This window comes from Lycorma delicatula, chromosome 3 (assembly GCF_047948215.1).
Source record: "Lycorma delicatula isolate Av1 chromosome 3, ASM4794821v1, whole genome shotgun sequence".
Taxonomy (NCBI): Eukaryota; Metazoa; Arthropoda; class Insecta; order Hemiptera; family Fulgoridae; genus Lycorma; species Lycorma delicatula.
Genome location: NC_134457.1, coordinates 77,145,484 through 77,166,999, shown reverse-complemented (window position 1 = coordinate 77,166,999; position 21,516 = coordinate 77,145,484). Strand labels below are relative to the sequence as shown.

Sequence of the window (21,516 nt, the reverse complement as noted above, 5' to 3'; positions counted from 1 at the left end):
CTTACTGAAGGCTCGTTTAGCTTGTGCTATTCGGCATTTTATATTGCTCCTGCTTCGTCCATCTTTAGTAATTCTACTTCCCAAATAACAAAATTCTTCTACCTCCATAATCTTTTCTCCTCCTATTTTCACATTCAGTGGTCCATCTTTGTTATTTCTACTACATTTCATTATTTTTGTTTTGTTCTTGTTTATTTTCATGCGATAGTTCTTGCGTATGACTTCATCTATGCCGTTCATTGTTTCTTCTAAATCCTTTTTACTCTAGGCTAGAACTACTATATCATCAGCAAATCGTAGCATCTTTATCTTTTCACCTTGTACTGTTACTCCGAATCTAAACTGTTCTTTAACATCATTAACTGCTAGTTCCATGTAAAGATTAAAAAGTAACGGAGATAGGGAACATCCTTGTCGGACTCCCTTTCTTATTACGGCTTCTTTCTTATGTTCTTCAATTGTTACTGTTGCTGTTTAGTTCCTGTACATGTTAGCAATTGTTCTGCTATCTCTGTATTTGAACCCTAATTTTTTTAAAATGCTGAACATTTTATTCCAGTCTATGTTGTCGAATGTCTTTTCTAGGTCTATAAACGCCTAGTATGTTGGTTTGTTTTTCTTTAATCTTCCTTCTACTATTAATCTGAGGCCTAAAATTGCTTCCCTTGTCCCTATACTTTTCCTGAAACCAGATTGGTCTTCTCCTAACACTTCCTCCACTCTCCTCTCAATTCTTCTGTATAGAATTCTAGTTAAGATTTTTGATGCATGACTAGTTAAACTAATTGTTCTGTATTCTTCACATTTATCTGCCCCTGCTTTCTTTGGTATCATTACTATAACACTTTTTTTGAAGTCTGACGGAAATTCACCTTTTTCATAAATATTACACACCAGTTTGTATAATCTATCAATCGCTTCCTCATCTGCACTGCGCAGTAATTCTACAGGTATTCCGTCTATTCCAGGAGCCTTTCTGCCATTTATATCTTTTAATGCTCTCTTAAATTCAGATCTCAGTATTGTTTCTCCCATTTCATCCTCCTCAACTTCCTCTTCTTCCTTTATAAAACCATTTTCTAATTCATTTCCTCCGTATAACTCTTCAATATATTCCACCCATCTATCAACTTTACCTTTCGTATTATATATTGATGTACCATCTTTGTTTAACACATTATTAAATTTTAATTTATGTACCCCAAAATTTTCCTTAACTTTCCTGCATGCTCCGTCTATTTTACCAATGTTCATTTCTCTTTCCACTTCTAAACACTTTTCTTTAATCCACTCTTCTTTCGCCAGTTTGCACTTCCTGTTTATAGCATTTCTTAATTGCCTATAGTTCCTTTTACTTTCTTCATCCCTACCATTCTTATATTTTCAACGTTCATCCATCAGCTGCAATATATTATCTGAAACCCAAGGTTTTCTACCAGTTCTCTTTATTCCGCCTAAGTTTGCTTCTGCTGATTTAAGAATTTCCTTTTTAACATTCTCCCATTCTTCTTCTACATTTTCTACCTTATCTTTTTTACTCAGACCTCTTGCGATGTCGTCCTCAAAAATCTTCTTTACCTCCTCTTCCTCAAGCTTCTCTAAATTCCACCGATTCATCTGACACCTTTTCTTCAGGTTTTTAAACCCCAATCTACATTTCATTATCACCAAATTATGGTCGCTATCAATGTCTGCTCCAGGGTAAGTTTTGCAGTCAACGAGTTGATTTCTAAATCTTTGCTTTACCATGATATAAACTATCTGATGCCTTGCTGTATCGCCTGGCTTTTTCCAAGTGTATATTCTTCTATTATGATTTTTAAATTGGGTGTTGGCAATTACTAAATTATACTTCGTGCAAAACTCTATAAGTCGGTCCCCTCTTTCATTCCTTTTGCCCAGCCCGTATTCACCCACTATATTTCCTTTCTTGCCTTTTCCAATGCTTGCATTCCAATCTCTAACTATTATTAAATTTTCATCTCCTTTTACGTGCTTAATTGCATCATCAATCTCTTCGTATACACCTCATCATCATCATGGGCGCTTGTAGGCATATAGACGTTAACAATCGTTGTCGGTTTAGGTTTTGATTTTATCCTTATTACAATGATTCTATCGCTATGCGTCTTGAAATACTCCACTCTCCTCCCTATCTTCTTGTTCATCACGAAACCTACTCCTGTCTGCCCATTATTTGAAGCTGAGTTAATTATTCTATAATCATCTGACCAAAACTCGCCTTCCTCTTCCCACCGAACTCACTAATTCCTACTATATCCACCTTTACCCTACCCATTTCCCTTTTTAAATTTTCTAGCCTACCAGCCTTTTTTAAGCTTCTAACATTCCACACTCCGACTCGTAGAATGTTATTTTTTACTTTTCTGGTGACCCCTTCCTTAGTAGTCCCCACCCGGAGATCCGAACGGGGGACTAGTTTACCTCCGGAATATTTTACCAAGGAAGGTGCCTCCATTATTGTTAAGTGAAACTGCAGAGAGCCACATATTCTTGGAAAAAAAAAACAGCTGTAGTTTTCCATTGCTTTCAGCTGCGCAGTACTCAGAGGACTGAGTGATGTTGATTTGGCCGTTTAAGTCATTGTGACTCACGCCCCTAACAACTACTGAAAGAGCTGCTGCCCTCTTTCAGGAATCATTCCTTAGTCTGGCTCTCAACAGATACCTCTCCGATATAGTTGCACCTTCGGTCCAGCTACTCTGTATCCCTGAGCACTCAAGCCCCCTCACCAACGGCAAGGTCTCATGATTCATAGAGGAGGATATAGTGTAATGCAGCAACTTAATATGCCCATTTCTTTGGGTTGTGATGTATTTTACACACTCTCCATTCAGCAGGTGGATTGTTAAAGTCATAAAAAATTGAAAAATAAGTGTGTAGTATTTTATGGTTACTGATAAAAGGTAGGTTTTTTTTTTATTGACATTGAAACCGACTCTTTCATTTTTTTTGTATTCTCAAACAAATTATATTTTTTATCTATAAAAAATCGTTATTTTAATATCTATTTACTTGTGTAGCTTTGATTTTATCATTTGTAGAAATTTCTTTTAGGAAATCAACTGTAACTAATAATTAAACTTTGTTAATCAGAATATTTTGAATAATTAAATATAACTTATTTTTGTTAATAAAAATGTCCATGATGGTATTTATTATTAAAACAGTTTTATTTATTAATTGTGATTGGTAGATTATTTTTATTAAGAGTTATGTTGTTAAAATTAAGAATAAGAATAACTAATATGATTTCTTTTAAAAATTATTGCCTATTCAGTATTTTGTTTTAAGTATAAAAGAGTGAAGGATGCATCACATAAAACCTCTGCCTTCTCTACCTTCTGTTCTATGTAGATTATGTCATCCTATTTTATTAAATAGGAGTGCTCTGTTCTCTTAATGTATATAATGTCATTTTTGAACACTCACCAGGTTTCAGGAAACCTTTTTTGCAACACATATGCGTGTGTTATATATATTTACTTGTAGATAAGAGATATTTTTGTAGGTAACTTTTGTGCAACTGCTCATTCTTGATAAATTTGTTTTGTAAAAGTTTTCAACAACATAGTAAATCTTGGCATTATCTTTTAACAATGAACTTGATTGTATTTACTTCATTTTTGTATTGTTCCTGTCTATTATATTATTTTATCTGTATTTATATACATAATGTGCTGTGTGTTTTGTGATGTAATTGTGTTATGTATAATATAGCTTAATTTATTTATCATATGATGTAATGCCAACCTGAGATAGTTACATTTAAAAGAACTTTTGTATAGTTTCTCCATTTTGTTTTTCTTACTGAAATAAAAATAGACTATTTTGCTTTTATTTAGGATACATTGGAAAATGTTTAGATTATTTACTTGTAAGTTGCATGTATTGTAAATGCTGAATAACAAATAAATTATCAATAAACAGTAAAATAAATTTTATCCTCTGAAAATAAAATGAATAAACTCCCCTGATTGTTTATTCATAAAAAAAATCTTGAAGCAAAACTATTTTCTATTTTATACAAGAGTTCTTGTATACAAGAGAATTTTATACAAGTTCACATCAGATTAACACTAACAGAATTTTTAATATTAAAATTTAAAAAGCTAAAATGATTTATTGTATAACATCTAAAAAAGCAGATCAAATCAATTTGTAACATAATTTTAATGTAACAGATGAATTTTAAGAATAAAAAACAAAGCAATTATTAATTTCATTTTTATACATTAAATTTCTTTGATGTAACTTTTTATTTTATTGTAAAATTGATTATGTTCTTTTATGAACATATTTGGTGACAGATTTATTTAATTAAGATCTTGTATATTTACTAGCTGAAGCTATTTGTCACTCAGGTTAAAAGTATGTTTAAAGCATCTAAGTTGATTTAGGGATTATTAATTCCTAAATCATATTATCTCTATATGATATTAATCATATTATTTTTTACATATTTTTCCTAAAGGCTCGTTTAAAAGTAGCCTACCAGTTTCTGCTTTCTACCTATTGTGGAACTAGATGATTGATTAGTCATCAGTGAATTGATGAGTGCTTTCCCATTTAAATCATTTCAGTACCACTTTAGTATCTCACTGCTGAGTTAAATATTATGATATTTTTTAAAATTAATAAAAATATAAAATCTGTTCACAGTTTCATTTTCTTAGGTTTGTTTAAAGAGAAGTCCTTTAATAAATTTTTATAGAATTAAACTATGTGTTTGTGTGACACGACTGGCAGCACCTGTGCCTACTTGACTAAAAAACATAAAATAACAGTAATTAAAAAATTAAAAAAAGAATTGAGTGGTGTTTGTCGGGCAACGCTAAGTATTGGGAAAAATATTTTTACCAGTATGAAGTACAGGTAATCAGTTATAACAAATATTTTTAGATGGAGGCTGACTGTTTTGAAGCCCACATTCTTAGATAACACAAAGGTTCAGGTCCTGTACTGACCAAACTGTTGTTCTGAAGAAATTACAATACATAGATATTTTTTATAAATTGAACAAACTTCAATATTTATTTATCATTATTATTCTCACAATGAGTTTAATGAACACTGGGGTCCAAGGGACAGAGCCCTCTGGCTAGCCAGGAAGGGCAAGCAAACCGAGCAATGATTGGTTAAATATTCCCTGACCGCGACGGGGAACACAGGTAACCTGTTGATGCAGGCATGGGCAAAGCCGCGTCAGAGGTGCTCTATATATATATTAATCAGTTCTTTTAAGAATCATGCTCCTCTGTACTATATACACAATTATATTTATTTTATAATTGTATGTAGTACAGAAGAGTATAATCAATCAAAGTACAGAATAAATAAAGTAGGATGACTTGCCATATTCCACTGTATATGCAGCAGCGCTTTTGCGATTTATTAGCATCATCAGCTGTGCATTATATATTCATCTCAAATTACATGACAAACTTCGTAAAATATAAAACAACATATCATGCATTTATTTATTTAATTTAAAAAACTTAAAACTAAAAACTTTTTATTTTTAATTTAAATTTTTAATCAGTTAGTATTAATTAACATTAAAAATTAAATTGTAAAAATATGATGATGACAAGGCATAATTCTGAATTTGAAAAACAAAATTTTTCACGATCGCAATATTTTACTTCGTACAAGAAAGTAAAAAGTAGTATATCATTAATTTCATTTGTAAAAACTAGTGGAGATGCTTTACATAAAATTAGATTTATTAAAAATAAAATAAAGTAGTTTATACTCTAGTGAAAATTTAAATTTCTTATATTGTTTTATACATATGCAAAACTAATAGGTTCATTAAACTAAATTTTTTTAAAACATTTTGGAATGGAATGCAAAGTTGGCAGGAGTCTATTACTCCCTACTTTATCGCAGAACCTGGACAGAGTCCCTTGCTGCTGGATCATTCTAATCGGGCTTGTTTTTAAAAGGGTTATTTTTTAATCTCGGATCTATTTTTTCAAGTTTTGTCTATTATTATTTTAGTGAATTTAAGACGGATTTAATTGCATTCCAATCCGTTGTTAAACCAGCGTTATCGAACCCATTTCATGGGCCGACCGCGGAAGGCTAGGCTTATAAAGCCTGTCCTCCCGACGTAATTCCCCTTCAGACCGTCCACTGAAGTCCTTTCGGTGCTAACTCTTTAATAGGCTAGCAGGAATACGCCACAACGGGGCACTAGCTATAAGGAGGGAGCAAAGCGTCCCCTTTTCCGGAGGAGTCGCAATTGCTGGGATATTTTGTCTTACTGTAAGTTTTTTTAAATTTAGACCGCGTTTTTGTTTTATGCGCGACTTACCGTGTTTGACGTCTTCAAACTATATAACTCGCGAAAACTTTTCACTCGCGACCCCGGAAACGCGTCTGACGCACTATTCCGTTTATGGCTCATGCGATATGGAGGCCCCTAAGCCTGGTTTGTCGATTTTCGGCTACCGCACCGCACCATCACGGTGGTTCGTCCAGTACGGCGTGAGGCCGCTTCCTTACAACTGTCGGAGTTGGGTCCTCTCGGCAGATGTCCCGAAGATGACTGTGTTCGGACACAACCGCTCTCCCGAACAGTCTGCGCGCCTGCGCCACCCCCACCTCGGACACGGATTAAAATCTCGCATCAGATCGGAGAGTGGCGTTCCTGACGAACCACGGAGCTCCAAAGATCGTCCGCAACGCGATGTTTTGGACGGCCTCGATCTTCTTTTGAAGCGAGGAGCTCAACACTGCCCCCCATGCCGGGTAAGCATATGTTAGAATCGGCAGTACGTACAGCCGAAAAATGAGGAGCTTAGTTGCCAGTGGGTACGGGCTGGCACTGTTCAGCACTGGGTATAGCGAGGCTCTGGCGGCCTTAGCCCTCCGGGTCGCATAATTTACATGTTCGCCGAAGGTAAGCCGCCTGTCCAACACCACCCCCAGGTACTTAACTGTTTTCTCAAAAGGGATTTTCTCCCCTGAGATTTCCAGCTCTCTGGTCGGTTTTCGTGTCTTGCATGTGAACATCACGGCCACCGATTTTTCACCGTTGACCCTGATTCTCCACATGTCGAGCCACGGTTCCACTAAGTCCAGCTGCCTTTGGAGCCTCCGGACCGCGTAATCCACATTTGCGGATTCGTAGAAATATGCCGTGTCGTCTGCGTAAAGGGCCGTTTTCACCCCTTCCGACAGCGGCATATCGTTTACGTACAAAGTGTACAAGAACGGGGAAAGTACTGCTCCTTGGGGAACCCCAGCGGCTATTTCTCTGGTGGAGGAAATCGTTTCCCCTACGCGCACGACAAAATGTCGGTCTAGCAGATATGACAGCATCAGTCTGACATAGCGGTAGGGGATCGCCGATCGCGCTAGCTTATAAAGTAGCCCGCTATGCCAAACTTTGTCAAAGGCCTTGGCCACATCCAGAAAAACGGCTGCAGTCACCCGTTTCCTGTTCAGGCCTCCGACAAGGTCGTCTATTATTTTTACCAGTTGGAGGGTGGTTGAGTGACCCTCCCTGAACCCAAATTGCTCGGGCCGCACTTCTCCCTCCATGTATCGCTTCAGTTTTTCGAGAAAAATCCTCTCGAACAACTTAGACAATACCGGTAACAGGGAGATTGGCCTATAATTCCGTGGGAAAAGTAAACTTTTCCCCGGTTTGGGTAAACATACGACTTTGGCCGTTTTCCAACAATTCGGGAAATATCCAACGTACAAAATGGACGTGAATATCACCGAAATTGCTGTAATCACGGAGGCCGGTATGTTCCGGAATGCACGGGCGCTGATCCCGTCGACACCCGGGGCCTTGTCGGGGCTTGTGGCCTTAATGGCTGCGGAAACTTCCGCTTCAGTGACTTGGTCAATCTCTAGAGGGGCGTCCTCCACCTGTGAGAAATAATCTACAAGAAAGGATTCCACCTCGGTTGTGTGCTCGTCGTTCGGGGAGGGAGGGGGGTTTGGAGTGAACTGCTCCTCCAAGGTATCGGCGAATACCTCGGCCCTCTTCGCCTCCGAGTATGCAAGAAAACCTCGCTGCCCCACAACCGGATGGCGAGGCTTCTTCCCTTCTCGCAGTCTCCTGTTCAACCTGAACACCGAGGAGATGTCGTCAGAGACCGAGGCGAGGTATTCGTTCCACGAATCCTCTCGATGGCTTGTCAGCAGTTGTTTTACCCTGTCCGTTTGATTATAAAAGGCCCGCTTATCAGCGGGGGACAGGGTGATTCGATATCTCCTCCTCAGTCGTCGTTTCTCCGTTATGGCTTCGGAGATATGAGGAGGGAGGTCGTTTCGAACAACTGCTCGAGTTTTGGCCGATGAGCTGCCTGCCAGGGCCTCGGTCATTGACGACGTGACGCGCCCGACAGTGTCGTCGATTTCCTCCGGGGTGTTCAGGAGCTCAGGATTTACCGGCCTGTACTCCCGCTGGAGGGTCTCGTAGAACCTTTTCCAGTTGACTGACCTTCGGGGTATAGGCGGGGGATCTCGGCCACCCCCTGCCTGACCTAGTTCCAACAGGACAGGGGAATGGTCCGAGCTGAGGTCTTCTATCGTTTCAATCATGAATGGGAGGGTACCCCCCTTCATGACTGCGATATCCAGCACGTCAGGCCTAGATCTGCCTGAGCGATGCACGAACGTGGGCACCTCAGGGCCTACGACGACCAAGCGGCGGGCTCTCGCCCTTTCGTACAGCAATCTGCCATTCGGATTTGTCAGAATGCTGTTCCATGACACGTGTTTGGCATTGAGGTCGCCCATTAGTATCATGGGCCCATCCCAATTTTCCAGCACGGCATCCAGATCTGCGCCGGTTACCGCGTCGTTCGGCTTGCTATAAGCCGAAACCAGCCGATACACCGTGCCCAGATGCTCCACATGCACACACGTTTGCTCCATCACGTTTGTATGAAGAACAACGCGCGTATGCATGTGGCGTCTGTGGACTAAAACCGCAGTTCCACCAGAGGTGCGAGATCCGGGTCGAACTGGCCTATCCGTCCTATATGTAAAATAGTTCCGAAGGGTCAGTTGCTTGCTTGGGTTTAAGCACGTCTCAGACAACAGTATCACGTCTATCAGTAGATCCTCGGCCAGACGGCATAGTTCCTCCGTCCGGCCTACTACTGAGTTGGCGTTCCACTGCAAGAGTCTGAGGGTGGGCCTAACCATACCTGGACAGTACAGCCATGAGGCACTCTATTAAGGACTGAATACAGTCCTTGAGAGATTTTGCCTGGAGCAGGCGTGGCAAAACCATCATGATATCTGGCAGGATATCCTTCACTGTCATCTGCGACAGGAAGTCCATGCCAGTGGTCTCCAACGGGGTAGCCGGTTTCGGATTGCCGCTGGAGGTGCCTTTTGGCGCGGCCGCCCTTTTGGTGGGGCGCGGGGCCACAGGGGCCGCGGTGTTTTTAACAGCCTGCTTGGCCTTCCCAGCCGGAGCCTTTCCCGTCGAGGAAGGCTTGGCCTTCTTCGCCGGGGCCGGCTTTGTCGCCGCCTTTTGTTTCACCACCTTCTTGGTGGTCGCCGCCGGTTTTGGCTTGGCGGGTGTTGGGGAGGGTACCTCCCCTTTTTTCACTACCGCCATGGCCACAGGTGCCGGCACCTCCGGTTTGGGGGCTGATTTTCCCCCACCGGCAACACGGGCCCAGCTGCGGCCGTCAACAGTCGCGGGCTTTTTAATGCCCTTGACCATATTGACTTGCTCCTTATAATAGGGGATACCCGGTAATTAGCCGGATGAGGCCCCTTGCAGTTAACGCATGAGGCTGGTTCCTCACGCGGCTTAACGCATGTGGCAGTGTCGTGGTCCCCACCACACTTGACACATTGCTGGGCCCTCTGGCAGTAATTGGACGAGTGTCCAAATTTCTGGCATCTGTGGCGCTGGGGTGGCCCCCCTCGTGACACAAACGCAGTCACTGCGACCTTGCAGTAAAAAATACTGCCAAGGTCATAAATGGTCCGGGCCGAAGGGGTCCTCTTAAGGGCCACTAGGCAGGTCGGGGTTTCCCGACCGTCCCTTGTGAGGAGCTTCTTAACCGAAACCACCTCATAGCCAAGGGAGGTCAGTTCCTCCCTTACTTCCTCCGGGGCAGCCCCATAGGGGATCCCCCGTATAACCACCTTACAGGTGGTAGGGAGCTGAAAGGAGTGGAAGGCGATTCCCTTCGAGTGCAGAAAACTCTGCACCGCCCGGTAATCCGCCTCGCTGCCCAGCTGCAGCCTTATCGAGAGCCCAGCAGTCCAGCATTATTGGCGGGATTTTCTCCCGCCTGACGGTAGCAGGCTGTGATGGGGCCCCATCATCAGCCTGCGGGTTGGCGGCTGCTGCAGCCCGCTACGGGCTCCGTCTCCATAGGAGGCGCGGAGTCCCGGCGTTTCTAGGCTTTCTAGCGCCAGACCCGCTTTCCTCTCCACCGACGGACAGTTCCGGGGTGGGAGAACGGGGTGGGGCAGGCCTTACTTTTCCTTCCATGAAGGAGAAAAAAGCAGACTAAAATTAAAACTTATATTATCACTACACTTGCTGTAAGAAAATACACAACAGAAATAAAATTGGAAAGTTTAATTTCCTGTTAAAATAAAAATTATTTTAGAAGTATCACAATAGTCTATTATGTTAGGCTATTAGTCTAATGTATAACTAATGACTACAAGAGTTCACTTTACATTATTATAATAGAAATTTGAATAGAGTAAGAATAAAATTAAGAAAAGGATTATCCTTTTCTTAATGTAACTGGCCTGTAATCCAGGTAGCTGGCCGCCCAGCTGATGTCCTAGCAGACCCCTCACATTGTCTGGCGACGCAGGTAGAAGAAATGTTGAACACCTGGCTGGACTGGTTACAACTCACAATCACAGAGCACAATAAGACACAACCTTTCACTACAAGAGCCAAGGATGGAATCTAAAACATTTTAAACCATATAAAAATAAAAGGAAAAATTTTTCAACTGTTGCTTATTATCTCATTACACATAGATATACAATTACAGATGGAGTGAATAATACAGAAATATTAAAAATAAATAATATTTATAAATCTGAACATTAAAAAAATATAAAATTGTTTAATTTAACATGTCTGTTCCTGTGTTAAAATGATTTACTTGATGATTGTTTTTTTATAAATAATTTTAGGCACATCCAGAATAATTAATCAACATTAATTGGCTAGCAAGTCAGTAAAGTTTTTAAATGCTTTTGAGTGAGAAGGTAAATTTTGAGCATGATATTTAATTATTTAAATTGGCACACCTGTTTTAATAGCTAGAGCTTATCTCTTAACTACTGTTTAAATTATAAGAAGTATATTTTTTGTAATTAATGATTCGTTAAAAAAATAAAAAATTAATACTTTATGAATTTTGTTTGTTTTTACATATAGCATTGAGTTTTTGTATATTTATATTAATATTATTTCATGAGTGTGTTAAAAGTAACTGAAACGATTTTTATCAAATAAATAATTGTATATTCCATGATGTTGCTGTGATCATCATTTCAAAGTTTCTGTTGATCAATCCAAATCAAATGCTGGTATAGTTATTTTTTTTCATTTTGTAATAGCATACATACCTGTTCCTGCCGTGATCTATATAATGCATTATATAGCAATAAAAGATTTATTTATAATAAATTAGGAGTAGTGATGATAATCTTAATATTTAAAGAAATTAAAATTTTAAAAATATAATTAATGCGAACTAATAACTTATTAGTTAATGTTGTCTTAATTTTTTGTTTGTTTTTGTGTTTTATTGTCAATGTTAATTGTGTTGTAGCTTCTTCGTAATATTCTAATATAGATATATTAATCTGCTTGTTAAATATTTACATTGACCTTGAAAAACTAATAATCATATTCATTAAAGTTTTCGTTTAATTACTATGGGGAATAACATTAACTTTAAAATTAAAAAAAAACATATTATTATACTATTTCCGTTACATCTTTGCTAAGGAATTTGAAGTTAGTAACCCTCTTTGTAATTATAATCAAATATTGAGGAATGTTATTCTATTTTCTAGTCGTTTTTTGTTTGTCTATCCATTTTCATCTGTAGTGAAATTTTTGTTGTAAAAGAATTGATCAACTTCTACTATTTAATCAAACTTAAAACTTCTGAGTCAAATAATGCTAAAAAATATTGCTGATATACTGTTCTTGTCTTTACCCAAATTAGGTGTTTTTTAAACCAATGATTTTCTGATTACAGCTATTTCTTCATACAGTTGTTTTAAATCAGGATTGATTCTTGTAAAAAATTAAACAAAAGAATCGTTTTGTTTTTGTTAGTATTGATTGGCTGACTAAGAAAAATTGAAAACAGGTGATTGCAAATAATCTTGTTTACTGAACCCTGATGAAAGTTATCTGAGAACAGTTTTCAGAATATAAGAAACGTAATGAGATTAACATGAAAAATATAAATTAACTCATGTAGTACACAAAATTTAAAAATCCGAGTTTAAAAGAACATAGAAAAAACATTTTTCTAAGTACATAAAAAAATAGCTGTCAAAGAGCAGCATAATTTTCTTGGTGAAACTGGGAGTTTTAAGTGTGCTAATCAGTAAAAATAATGATTCTACTTTGAACTAAATTTTGAGATACAGATCTTATGGCAATCATATCTGTTCAACTACTTGGTCAATTGTAAACAAAAAATAGTCCATATTCAAAATTTATTTCATTTTTCACAATTTTATATAAATATTCTGTTAAATCAGTCTGAAGATATTAAACAAAATAAAAACTGATGAAATAAAAAAATTACGCCCCCCCTTGAATGAAATTCTTAAATACAAAATCAGTTACAATGATGTAATGAGATAATCTAATTAGTACAAGAATATCACTTTTGAGTTGTGAAACGACATAAAGACAAAAGGTATAGGATATAAAGGACATTTGAAATATGGTTCCCGTACGCTCTCTACTCCCAGTGATCAGTTGTAACCAAAATTAATTTGCATCAGTGCCTCATGCATAGATCGTCTTGCCAAATTTCACGTAAATTAGTATATCTAATCTGTACATATCAGACAGAAAACAAGCATATTTATTTATTAATTTATGTGTATACATATTTACATCCTGCTGTAGTTTTTCAATGACAAAATTGTGTTTTTTTTTTTTTGGTTGGAGATCATGAGAAATCAGATACACAAAACTATTCCTTTGTTCGCTCCCCTTTAGATTATGGTTGTGTCGCCTACTCTTCAGCTCGTCAAACCGTGCTTAAAATGCTGGATAGTGTACATCATGCTTTCCTTCGGCTTGCCACAGGTGCGTTTAGATCAAGTCCTGTCGCAAGCTTACTTGTAGACTGTGGTGAACCATCACTTTGGGATAGACGAGACCAGCTTTTATTATCTTATTTTGCTAGTCTCAGAGGACAGCCAAATCACCCGGCTCTTGATTCAGTCTTTAGAAATACTAACCTAGGAAAGTATGAGGACCATCCATGTCGTACTGCACCTGTAGGTGTCCGTACCCGGCGTCTGCTGCAGCATATAAATGTTGACACACCGTCATTCTTTCCTACGTATCCTTGCTCATATCCTCCATGGAGAATAAACCTTATAAATTTTAATTTTGACCTTACGACATACAATAAACAATCAACACTACCTATTGTCTTCCAGCAAATGTTTCAGTATGTTCTCTCCAAGATGAAACCAGACGCGGTTGTATATACTGATGGATCGTAACAAAACGATACAGTTGGCTGTGCATTTGTTGTCTATGAAAGAACTTATATGTTTGGTCTACCCGGTATTACGAGTGTGTTTACCACTGAACTATACGCTATAAATAAGGCTCTAAACATCATTAACCCTAAATATAGAAAAATTCTTATTTGCAGTGACTTGTGTAGTGCTCTCCAAACCTTAAAAAACTTGTATTCCAAACATCCTATCGTCATTGAAATTTACAACGCAATCGCTGAGTTAAATAATCGCAACACAGAGGTAAGTTTTTGCTGGGTCCCTAGCCACGTAGGGATTCTAGGTAATGAACATGCAGATTCCGCTGCCAAAGAAGCATGTAACCAGCCTCCTTTCACCACCCGAGTTGCTACTTCTGATTTCATTAACTATGTAAAACAATCACTAAGAGCAAGGTGGCAAAGTGACTGGACGGCTACCGTTGATAATAAACTCCGTCGGATAAAAGATTCTGTGTTACCATGGGACTCCTCATACAGAAAACCCCGGCATGAGGAAGTAGTTCTCTGTCGATTGCGGATAGGACACACGATTACCTGATGACAAGAGGACAAGCACCCCTATGCGCACGATCCAACTGCCCCATGACTGTGCACCATATACTCGTGGATGCATATGTTATGCGGCATTGCGTCGTAAATTTAATCTACCTAGAAACATCCGTGGTGTCTTGTGCAATGATAATGAAATTTTAAACCGGATGTTTCTATTTCTGCATAGTGCCGGGTTAATGCAAAAAATTTAATATTGTTGCTTACATTTTTTAATGCTTTTAGTTTTTAAATAAGTTTTTGACTTTTTTTATCCGATTAGGAGCCTTTTACACTCCTTATCGGAATTTATTAAATTTTATTTATTTATTTTTAATTTTTTTAATATTTTAAAGACTGTCTGTGATATTAGTTGTAAGATTTTAGCAATGTTAGTTTTAAGTTTTATTTCAACCTTTTAATTTATATTTTTAACCTAGTTTTAATTATTTAATTTGTGTTAGTTCCAAGTTTTATTTAATTTTGTTATTTTAGTTTTAAGTTTTATATTAGATCTTTTATGGTTTTTAGTCTTTTGTTATCCAAGAATGGGCCCTTTACACCCATCTTGGACTTTGTAAAATTCTATTTACTTTGATCTTATATTAGTTTTTACCTTTGATATTAGCTGTAAGTTTTATTCATCTTTTAAAATAGTATTAAAACATTTAATTTTCTATATAAAAAAGGATCCGGGCGATGATAACGCACAAGCGTTTTCGCCCTCAAAAAAAAAAAAAAAAATATCTAATGATTCAGCTGATTCTGAGTCTTTTTGTAACTCTAAACTATTTTTCTAGGAATTAATTTTACTCATTCTATGTAATATAACACCATCTTTTAAGGTGGTCTTACGTTTTCTTCTGCAGCAATCTTTTCATTGGAGTGAAATTGTACCCATGTCAAGATTTTGTCTAATTTTATCATATTAACTACACCTAGACTAACCTTACACTCTGCTGCTATCTGTCTCTGAATCATACGAGTTTGTTTATTGAGTATTATTATCATGCTTCTTTTCTTAGGAGTTAAATCCATATTGTTACTTGTGTACATTTATTAACGAAATCATAAGAAGATCACTTACACTAGTAGAAACCAAAATAAAATAGGTATGCAATACACACAACCTTCCAAAACAAACAAGATATTTTCAGGAAATACTTGAGATGTAGGGAAAACACTACTACAGCTTGAATTAGTGATACATCATAGCTAACTAAAAACTACCACTTGTTCACATTAATTTGCACGAGACCGTATATCGTAAATAAACTATATGAGGATGCTGAATATCCGTACTGTTTACAGACATTTTCCTAAAATCTAATGTCAAAGCACAAATCATAAACTTATCTATTTAAATCTGAAATCACAACCGATTTGAATTTTTTGAAAATTATATTACATGTACTGAATTTTTAGTGATATGATAATGAATAAGTAATATGAAGTTTCATTAAAACATAAATTTCTGCTGAAATGATATATAAGTTTTTAAAATAATATTGCAAATCAGTTGAGTTTATCTGATGAATTATTATTTTTACTTCCTTGTACGAAGTAAAGTAAAATTGTGAAAAATTTCGGTTTGCATATTATAACGAAAATATGCATTTTGACCACCCCTGAATCCATTATGACTGTTTTTGGCGTGACGTCTGAACTTATGTACGTATCTGATGTTCGTACTACCTATCATCAGACATACATAATTTTATCTACATTAAAGTTAATTACAGAATGACTGAAAAATAGACTCCTACAAGAACAACATAATCACTGAGGCATACATGCCCGATCTTTAATAAACTGCAAAAAATTCATATCTTTTAGTTCATTATTCCTGTTGAATTAATAATTGTATAAAAATAATAATATTAATATTAGTTGTTTATTAAAAAATTAATATTTCAGCAATTGTGTAACTGTCCACTTTATTAAAGAATTGGAGGATTGTATCTTACCTTCAAATGAAATAACTTTAAATGAAGTGCAGCAAAAAATGTGTATATGTAATTTAATAGCTGTACAAGGGAGTCATGTGGTTCCACATCAAATTTTTTTCTATAAATGCAGTGAATTACATAAATTCTTTTGCAATATTTTGTTAGGATTGTTGAGGTTTCTTATGATGCTGCAAGTTGGAACGTTGATGTTTCTTTATCTGCGTTTACTACATTATATGTGTAATGTAGATGTATATCTATATTATAAATATTTACCTAATATATATATATATATATATATATATATATATAGCAATATTAAACCAAACTAAGAAAATATTAAAACCAAATTAAATTAACAAATTCAATTAAAAAGTCTGTCTTCTTGCTCAGAACTGCACAAGATTTAAAAAATTATTTCTGATTGTTATTGTGCTTTTATTTTGCTTTAATTTTTTTCTGATTGTAATCATTTAACAATTTAAATACAGATCTAGTTTTAGATAATTACTTTTTTTGTAAACAATTGTGGGATATTTCTATTTATGAATTTGATGTGTAAATTTTAAAAAAAACATGAAAATTAATTAAAATTAACATTAAAAATTTTACGTATGTAAAAATATGATGATGTCATGGTATAAAATTATATTAAATCATTTTGATTTAATATGATTTTATGCCTGAAATAAATTAAATCTGAAAAGCTAAATTTTTTACCATCACAATACTTAACTTCGTACAAGGAAGTAGTAATTATATCGTTAATGGAGATGTTCTACTTATAGTTATATTTATTAAAAATAAGATAAAATAGTTAATACAATAGTGAAATTTAAATTTTCTTATATTGTTTTGTACAAATGTAAAACTAATAGGTCCTTTAAACTACATTTTTTAAAACATTTTAAACCATATAAAAATAAAAGGAAATATCTTTCAACTGTTGTTTATAATCTAATTACACATAGATATACAATAACAGATAAAGTGAATAATCTAGAAATATTAAAAATAAATAATAATATTTATAAATCTGAACATTCTTTTTTTTTGTCTTCAGTCATTTGACTGGTTTGATGCAGCTCTCCAAGATTCCCTATCTAGTGCTAGTCGTTTCATTTCAGTATACCCTCTACATCCTACATCTCTAACAATTTGTTTTACATATTCCAAACGTGGCCTGCCTACACAATTTTTTCCTTCTACCTGTCATTCTGACTCACGCCCCTAATAACTACTGAATGAGCTGCTGCCCTCTTTCAGGAATCATTCCTTAGTCTGGCTCTCAACAGATACCTCTCCGATATGGTTGCACCTTCGGTCCAGCTACTCTGTATCCCTGAGCACTCAAGCCCCCTCACCAACGGCAAGGTCTCATGATTCATAGAGGAGGATCTGAACATTAAAAGAAATAATAAAATTGTAAGTTTCAATGCTTTTCAGTGAGTAATTAAATTCTGAACATGATATTTAATTATTTAAATTGGCACACGTGTTTTAATAGTTAGCTTATCTCTAACCACCGTTTAAATTGTGAGATGTATTTTTTTTAATAATTAATGATGGTAACCCATTGTTTGATGTTATAATAAATAGTAAAATGTTGTAATAAATTAATGTCATTATAAATAATAAAAGCATGAATTCTAAAAGCTCTTTTGAATTGGTAAGTTATGATTTTATTTTACTTTTTTAATATGATCATCGGTAGGCTTTATTTATTATTAATTTGAACACACTGGACATGTTTTACAAATAAATATTTATATAAATTTTGATTATATATTATATAATTGCAGTTATGCTTTATGATTAAACATAATAAAATCATTTTTTCACAACATAAAATTCATTCAAAAAGTACAATAAATGCATTCTGAATTTTGTGTGTTTTTACATATAGCATTAAGTTTTTGTATATTTATATTAATATAATTTCATGAGTGTGTTAAAAGTAACTTAATCAGATTTTTTTTATTAAATAATTAATTGTATATGCTGTGATTTTACTCTGATCATGATTTTAAGTTGTTTCTGTTGGACAATCTAATCAAATGCTGCGGTAGTTTCTTTTTTCATTGTGTAACAGCATATGTGTCCCCATTCCTGCCTTGATCTATATAATGTAGTATATAACAATACAAGTAGGAAAAAAATAAAAACAGTATTATATTATATACCAATAGATATATATATTTTTTTTTTTTTCAGTCATTTGACTGGTTTGATGCAGCTCTCCAATATTCCCTATCTAGTGCTAGTCATTTCATTTCAGTATACCCTTTACATCCTACATCCCTAACAATTTGTTTTACATATTCCAAACGTGGCCTGCGTACACAATTTTTCCCTTCTACCTGTCCTTACAATATTAAAGCGACTATTCCAGGATGCCTTAGTATGTGGCTTATAACTGTCTCTTCTTTTATCTCTGTCTCTTCTTTTAACTATATTTTTCCAAATGCTTCTTTCATCATCTATTTGTTGCAATACCTCTTCATTTGTCACTTTATCCACCCATCTGATTTTTAACATTCTCCTATAGCACCACATTTCAAAAGCTTCTAATCTTTTCTTCTCAGATACTCCGATCGTCCAAGTTTCACTTCCATATAAAGCGACACTCCAAACATATACTTTCAAAAATCTTTTCGTGACATTTAAATTAATTTTTAATGTAAACAAATTATATTTCTTACTGAAGGCTCGTTTCGCTTGTGCTATTTGGCATTTTGTATCGCTCCTGCTTAGTCCATCTTTAGTAATTCTGCTTCCCAAATAACAAAATTCCTCTACCTCCATATTCTTTTCTCCTCCTATTTTCACATTCAGTGGTCCATCTTTGTTATTTCTACTACATTTCATTACTTTTCTTTTCTTGTTTATTTTCATGCAATAGTTCTTGCGTAGGACTTCATCTATGCCGTTCATTGTTTCTTCTAAATCCTTTTTACTCTCGGCTAGAATTACTATATCATCAGCAAATCGTAGCATCTTTATCTTTTCACCTTGTACTGTTACTCCAAATCTAAATTGTTCTTTAACATCATTACCTGCTAGTTCCATTTAAAGATTAAAAAGTAACAGAGATAGCAAACATCCTTGTCGGATTCCCTTTCTTATTACGGCTTCTTTCTTATGTTCTTCTATCTCTGTATTTGAACCCTAATTTTTTTTAAAAAGAAGATTTATATATAAAAAATTAGGAGTAGTGATGATAATCTTAATATTTAAAGAAATTTAAATTTTAAAAATATAATTAATGCGAACTAATAACTTATTAATTAATGTTATCTTAATTTTTTTTTGTTTTTGTGTTTTATTGTCAATGTTAATTGTGTTGTAGCTTCTTCGTAATATTCCAATTTAGATATATTAATCTGTTTGTTAAATATTTACATTGACCTTGAAAAAGTAACAATCATATTCATTAAAGTTTTCGTTTAATTACTATGGGGAATAACATTAACTTTAAAATTAAAAAAAAACATATTATTATACTATTTCCGCTACATCTTTGCTAAGGAATTTGAAGTTAGTAACCCTCTTTGTAATTATTATCAAATATTGAGGAATGATATTCTATTTTCTACTCGTTTTTTGTTTGTCTATCCAGTTTCATCTGTAGTGAAATTTTTGTTGTAAAAGAATTGATCGACTTCTACTATTTAATCAAACTTAAAACTTCTGAGTCAAATAATGCTAAAAAATATTCCTGATATACTGTTCTTGTCTTTACCCAAATTAGGTGTTTTTTAAACCAATGATTTTCTGATTACAGCTATTTCTTCATACAGTTGTTTTAAATCAGGATTGATTCTTGTAAAAAATTAAACAAAAGAATCGTTTTGTTTTTGTTAGTATTGATTGGCTGACTAAGAAAAATTGAAAACAGGTGATTGCAAATAATCTTGTTTACTGAACCCTGATGAAAATTATCTGAGAACAGTTTTCAGAATATGAGAAACGTAATGAGATTAACATGAAAAATATAAATTAACTCATGTAGTACACAAAATTTAAAAATCCGAGTTTAAAAGAACATAGAAAAACATTTTTCTAAGTACATAAAAAAATAGCTGTCAAAGAGCAGCATAATTTTCTTGGTGAAACTGGGAGTTTTAAGTGCTAATCAGTAAAAATAATGATTCTACTTTGAAGTAAATTTTGAGATGCAGATCTTATGGCAATCATATCTGTTCAACTACTTGGTCAATTGTAAACAAATAATTGTCCATATTCAAAATTTATTTCATTTTTCACAATTTTATATAAATATTCTGTTAATTCAGTCTGAAGATATTAAACAAAATAAAAACTGATAAAATAAAAAAATTACGTCCCTCTTGAATGAAATTCCTATTTAAAACATCAGTTACAATGATTTAATGTAATAATCTAGAACAAGAATATCACTTTTGAGTTCTGAAACGACATAAATACTAATACAATTAATACAGAAAATGTTTTTGACTAACAGCATCAGTATAACTTAAAATTTAAGGAGTGGAATTGTAAATATGAAAAACAGTAGATTTCAAATTTAATTGCTGTTTATGTATAGATTAAAAAAAAAATACAACTAGCACATGAATAAAAGAAAAGAGATTAAACAGTCGTAAACAAAATATCTTTTAATATTACTTCATAAGACTAATTATAATTGGAAACTGTGGTTCCTATTATTTTAATTACGTGATACTGTTACAGAATTCCATATATATTTTTTACCGCAAATTATCTATAACTTTATTTAAATTACTTAACTGTTTTAAAGTACAATAAACCCACTTGTGGCTGCCAAGTTCATTTAGGCTAGGCTGTTATAAGATAATTATTAAAAAAATACTGTACGTACAAAATATAATTAATCATAGTTATCTGCACTTCTGTTTCAACAATCACTGATCTCTGTAGCAGAGTGGTAGCATCTCAGCCTTTCATTCAGAAGTCTCAAGTTTGAATCCCGGTCAGACATGGCATTATTATTATGCTACAAATTTTCATTTTGATACAGGCTTCTTTGTTAATTTCTTTGGTGAATCAATTAATCAGTAAAAAAAAATTCTAATTGAGTGTAGCATTAGATTTATTTGGTGCAAATTCCTTTTAGTAGGTAAGGAAAATAAACTATGTATTTATAGAGTAAAATTTTTTTATAAGAGAATATTTTCAAAAATAATCAAATTTATTATATTTAACAAATGTACAGTGTTTATTACAGTATTTTTTAATATTTAATTTGTCCTCGCAATTTAATAAAA

The 21,516-nt window shown here is 34.7% G+C and overlaps 1 protein-coding gene across 3 annotated transcripts in view; it reads left to right on the top strand.

Annotated features, from left to right (window-relative positions):
* Positions 1-21,516, top strand: part of qm (geranylgeranyl pyrophosphate synthase quemao) — a 56,221-nt gene that overhangs the window by 4,375 nt on the left and 30,330 nt on the right. Inside the window, exon 1 of one of the 3 annotated variants that reach the window (XM_075360020.1) lies at positions 11,422-11,574. The exons of 1 other annotated variant lie outside the window; for it this stretch is intronic. In XM_075360020.1, the coding sequence (XP_075216135.1) occupies positions 11,569-11,574 (6 nt within the window). In that variant the 5' untranslated portion in view covers positions 11,422-11,568. Of the gene's footprint in view, positions 1-11,421; positions 11,575-17,884; positions 17,919-21,516 lie in introns of those variants that run through there. One more of the 3 variants, XM_075360019.1, reaches the window with a different exon arrangement.